Source organism: Gavialis gangeticus, unplaced genomic scaffold (assembly GCF_001723915.1).
Source record: "Gavialis gangeticus isolate Ggan-Ray unplaced genomic scaffold, GavGan_comp1, whole genome shotgun sequence".
In the NCBI taxonomy this organism is placed as follows: Eukaryota; Metazoa; Chordata; order Crocodylia; family Gavialidae; genus Gavialis; species Gavialis gangeticus.
The window spans coordinates 73,511,055-73,516,629 of record NW_017729034.1 but is presented as its reverse complement, the minus strand read 5'-3'; the positions used below and the strand labels follow the sequence as shown (position 1 = coordinate 73,516,629).

Here is a 5,575-nt window from a genome sequence, read left to right as displayed (position 1 = left end):
AATAAAAAAACGCATTAAATTTGGCAAGTATACCCTGTGGAAATATGCACAGGGCAAAAAAAGACATGACCAATCAGTTTTTCACATGGATTGGAATCTGATTTATAAATCATGTTCTCGCTCTTTCTCCTTTATACATACTTTTCTTGCAACAAACCTGCATCAGCCAACAAGTCTAGGACAGAATTATGCTTGGAATAAAAAGGCCAACCATGAATCTCTTCCCTTTCAAAAGGTTTTGTTAGCTTAATGTCCTATCCCTGTTTTATTAGTATGCTGTATCCTTACAGTATAGTTTAACACTGTTTTAAAGATTTTTGTTTATAGATTTTCCTAAGCCTTTTTACATACTCTCTCTTCCTCTGAAATATATTCCTGTTCATACCATGAAATACTAAGCATACAAATGATCTATGTGAAGAAAATATTCTTCCCTTCAAATGACAAGATTTTAATCATAAAGGATACATTTCAAGAGCACTTTATTAAACCTGACGGCTGACTAATTGAACCTTGAGCAATTAAGAAAACAACTGATAATTGAGCATTTAGAAAGGGATTGTTCCACTGAAAGAATCTGGGTATTACTATTTTTTTTTTTTTTTACAATTTTTAGATCTGCAGTTCCACAAATGCAGTGTTGAATCAGACATCATTCTTTCTAAGTTTACACCCACATTACCTGAGATCATTTTAGCATGAAGAATGACACATTGCTTAGGATTCTCCTGGTTAGCAGAGCCCAGGAAACCTAACATATAAAAATACTAAGGCAGCCAGGTGGGCAGATGGACACAAGAATTTGTTTTGTGGAATAGACTAGACGTCTCACAATTTGAATGGCCTCTACTTTCATGCTTGAGGCTCTTATACAAGTCATCAGGTCCACTGCTGTGGCATTCAATAACAAAATGGACAACTGAGTAAATAAAAGTCCCCTTTGCAGAGAATGCCTTCCCCTGCTTTACAAAGAATTTCAAACAGGTCTTCCTCCCATGTTTCCTTGGCATATTGGATGCTGCCAGCAACTCTCCCATAGGTACAACCATAATTCTTTTCAGGTATTTCCTCTATTGCCAAGAACTGGGGTAGTCCATTACCTGGATATATTAATTGATTTGACATAATAGACTTAGTCACTATTAATCCTAACAAGACATATTCATGACATTAGAATTACTGCTATTCTTTATTTCTCCAAACAACACAGAATGTCTCTTTGGAAGTGAGATGGGAGAAGGGTTTACAAATATATTATGTTGCTATTTACCACTCAAGACTGGTTTCATATTTGATTGCTTTCCATAAGTGAAATGTGGTCTCATATGACTGTAGTCTTCTTTCACACTGAGTTTGGGTTATTCTGTAAGATTCTTTAAATTTAACTGTAGTGACAACTGAAAAGTAACAGTGAAAATTAACACTGAATAGGTTTCTGTTCTCTTGCTGTCAAATAATAACTGTCTTCCTCATGTTCGGTGAATTCAAGTCACTACCTTGCTCAGGCTCTTGCATTCAAATCAGTGTCGCTTTCTTTTACTTTTCTTTTTTTAGACTGGACATCTCCACAGGTTCTGCTGCCTTTCCTACTAAATATTACAATTTGTATTTCTTCTGTTCCTTTCATTTGGATTTCAGTAAGTCATCCCATTTGACTGTGGACTCTGACTCTCCTTTTTTAGGAATTTCTGGAAACAGTGATTGCATTTTATTGTGAAATTCTTTCATCTGTAAAAGAGATTCAAAAAAATTACAAATTAATTAATGGTTGTTAAAGAGGAAACCAATCAAGGAAGACATGCATCAGAAACTGGCTCTGACTGTTTGAGGTGAGGAAGAGGGGGTGAATGGAGAAGAAAGAACCTGAAAGAAATTATAACCTAGGCATTTCTATCTATGAATATTATAATTCATGGTTAACCAGCCAAAAAACAAACATGTCAGAGGACAATGCCCTAGCTTCACCACTGAACAAGACTGGCTGGGTTGTTTCCCTTTGACTGTTTGCTTCCAGATGACTGCTACACTCTTACATACACATAACATGACTTTGAGAAGTTGGTCTGTATACTCAAGGATGACAAACTACATGCAAACTCAGTTGATCAATATTTTTATGGAAGAAAACGGAGTCATTTCCTGAGCAGTTCCAGGGAGCCTAGGTGCTTCAGTTGAAGTCCTTGGCCTACAGAGCCATCCCCTCTAACATAAAAGTGGCTGCATCTCATGTGTTAAATTCCAAATATCTCTGGCTATTTTCTGTGAAAGAAACGCTGAAGGAAAACCAACAGTTCTTATGTGAACATTGCTGGAATGCAGCAATCCAAATTACAGTACATACCACAGATAAGCAATGAATTAATTTTTATGAAATGGCAGTCTTCAGAGATGCAATACTTGAACAGGATGCAAGAAAGTGTCTTAGAATCCAAGCCGAGAAAAACAAATTCCCTATACACTGCTGCTCAAGTAAGAAGAAACCTCGGAGTTACATTAACCTCCTTGAGAAGTGTCTGAATGCAGATTTCACTCTCCACCCCATTTCTGATGGCCCTTATTCTATTTCAAACGGCCAGACCTTATAATCACAGGTAACAATCGTTGGTTAATTCTTCTGTTGTTTTTTTAAGTCTGCATATCTTTAATATTTCTTTAAAATTATTTTGCTACCTATTTAAAGCTTCAAAAGTGTTCATGCTTCCTAAGCTGATACCTCTCAGGAACACAGTACGCAATTGTCAAAGCTCAAATAAGGGACACCTCAAATTACGTTAAACAACTGATGACCTCTACACACAAGCTCTTGTACTAAGTATGCCTATAAAAGCTTTGTGGCTCAGCTGTCCTCCTATCTTCTATAATTAAATCACCTCAGTATACAAACCGCCATATACTATATACTTTACATTTACAGCAAATCATTATTTCCTAGCCAGTCAATCAACCCCTGATAGTTTCTAACAATGAAACACTTGCTCTAAGTGGCAGGTGGGTATTTGAAAATAGATAATGACTCAGATTCTCAATGAGTATAAACTATGGTATCTCTTCTGCTCTTAACTGAAATACAACATTTTATACTAGCAGAGGATGTGACCCAATATGTCTCAACTACACCTCTACCTGCAGATTTCATTTTACTTCTTTTACTGTCAAGTTTTTAAATACAATCATAAGCTTTCCCCCCAATTACCACATGGATGACGCACAAAAATTTGCAGAAAAATTGAAGCAATTGTAGGAACGTTCCACAAAGGGGAAAAAACATCCAATAAAACTTACTGCTTCCCCAATCATAAGAGCTAACTCATTACAACTAAAATGCCAAATCTCTAACACCACAATGTACCATAAAATCGTTTCTGGGCTAAAAAAATACTAAGGATCTACTTGAGAAAAAGTTACTGATCCAAAAAATACCAAACTTTTCATTGTAGCTGTGGTTTTAAGAATCCTCCAGTCCTTATCTCCTCCCAGAATGCATATTTATCTTTGGAGGTAAAAGGGGTCATTTTCTGAAAAAGCAATTCTTTCTTTCCTGCTCATAAAAGTTGGAATCTAGGAAGTCTTGCTTTTGTCTTTAAAGATCCTTCACAAATCTTCTCAAGAGTATAGATATTCGGATTTAGATATTCATTGCGTCACTTTGCCAGGGATGCTAGACCTGGTGTCTCATTTGTCTTTTTTTCACTCTGGCATCCGTGCCCATAACAGTGCCTGTGTATGTAATGCTCACCTCTTCCAACTTCACAACATTTCTAACCTAACTGCTTCTCAATGTCTCTCTATAACTTTCTCCATGGTGCCCAGCTATGCGGGTGATGATGTTGAATTATAGCTTCATGTTAATCTTTCTTGTGGGCTTACTAATGCATCCTCTCTTATCCATATTATCTCTACATTGCCAGCCCTTTGAGGGGAGCAATTATTTACTGCACTCTGACTGGTACAGCCAGCATTTTGCTGGCCACTAAATAGTATTAATGTTCCTACAGCATCTTTAAAACAAATCTCTAAATGAATCTTATTTAACAAACCTAATCTTAGGTCTTCTAATTAGGGACCATAAACCCAATTCTCTGGATTGGTTGTTCTGCTTGACACAGGAAGTAATTTAGCCCCCAGCACCCCAATTCATTAAAAGCATACTCAGGGTAGCTCTAATTTGCATGTGATTGCCAAGAGACCTAGAGAACTATTTTGACTTCTGAGGATCACTGTGGTGCTGCTATCCAATGCCCATGACCCTTTTTTGGTCAGCTGTAACTCCAAAGTCTGGACAGCATACAGACAGCTCTACAGTACCAATGGAGTCCCCCATGCTGGCATTTTACAGTAGGAATTTCAGGGGACTGGTTAGTCCCACATTAGTCCTTCAGTATTCTTTACAGTAAGTGGCTCACTTTTGAATAGCAGGGGAAAAAAACTAATAGCAGCCAACATGAATTTACATGTCATCCCTATTCTTTTTTAGAAACTCTGCCATTCAGGTAGAACCACACAGAACAAATCCTTTCTTACTAACACTCATGACACAAAGGTCTTTTTCCTTCATATTCTCACTATACCTATCAATGGTCTAAAACAAAATATGAACATTAGTTTAATCATAGAAAACTAATGTGTGATGTACTGAGTAGTGCAATCTCTGGAATAATTCATTGAAGTAGCCAGCAACAATAGGGCATTTGGTTCAACTACAATAATGTCCTAATAAAAGTGTAGTAAAGCAAATACCAGAAGTAGAATATACTTCTCCTCTATCTCCAGTATCATGGGCTCCTCTCTAAAGTACTGTTTCTGGACCTAACAACATGAACAATTTGTGTAACACATTCCTTAACTTAATGTCGTAGCCCAACGTTCTGAATTCCTAGAGGAAGCTCTCTGAAGTAAAGCTTTTCACTCAGTTGATTTTTTTTAAACATAAGATGCTGCAAAACCTGATGCTGTTTTTTGCTGCCAAATAAATTACAGTAACTATTCCACCTCTGACTGTCAGGATTCTTTCTAAAGTGGTATCATCTACCTTACCGCATTAAATAATCTCTAATAGCTACAGATCACTGCTATTTTCTTATCTTAACCTAATGATCCTGCCTCAGGTGGCAAAATAGGGAGACCTAAAAGCATCCTCCATTTAATAATGTCTTCTAAATGTACATCGTTGACAGAATGTCACACAAAAATTGGGATAGTGCTATTACAGAGAGCACTTATGTGTCCGTTCACATTAAAATGAATAGAAGAGGGGATAAAAGTCTATTTGAATCCTAGAATGAAAGTTTTTCAAAGCAATGGTCTCTTTAGTGTTTGACATTCCTAATAGGCCAACCCAGATTCTGGGAATTATTAGATTTCTATTTTAGTACTAGTACAAGTAAGAACTGCTTACATTAGCTTTCATGAGAAATGAGGTTACATACTCTGAACTGGGGTACTGACTGGCAGAAGAATACAATAATAATACACCTTATACTCTAATCAGCCTTCCTACATTTCATAAGGCACGAAGATGAAAGAGGCTGCCCTGGATTTGTTAGGAGCATCACAGAAGTTTGTTCTTGCCACCCTT

The 5,575-nt window shown here is 36.9% G+C and overlaps 1 protein-coding gene across 1 annotated transcript in view; it reads right to left on the bottom strand.

The window, feature by feature from the left end:
* Positions 1-465: 465 nt before the first annotated feature.
* Positions 466-5,575, bottom strand: part of TMEM242 (transmembrane protein 242) — a 48,846-nt gene continuing 43,736 nt past the window's right edge. The window contains exon 4 of the mRNA XM_019527413.1: positions 466-1,728. Within this exon, the coding sequence (XP_019382958.1) occupies positions 1,624-1,728 (105 nt within the window). The 3' untranslated portion in view covers positions 466-1,623. The remainder of the gene's footprint in view (positions 1,729-5,575) is intronic.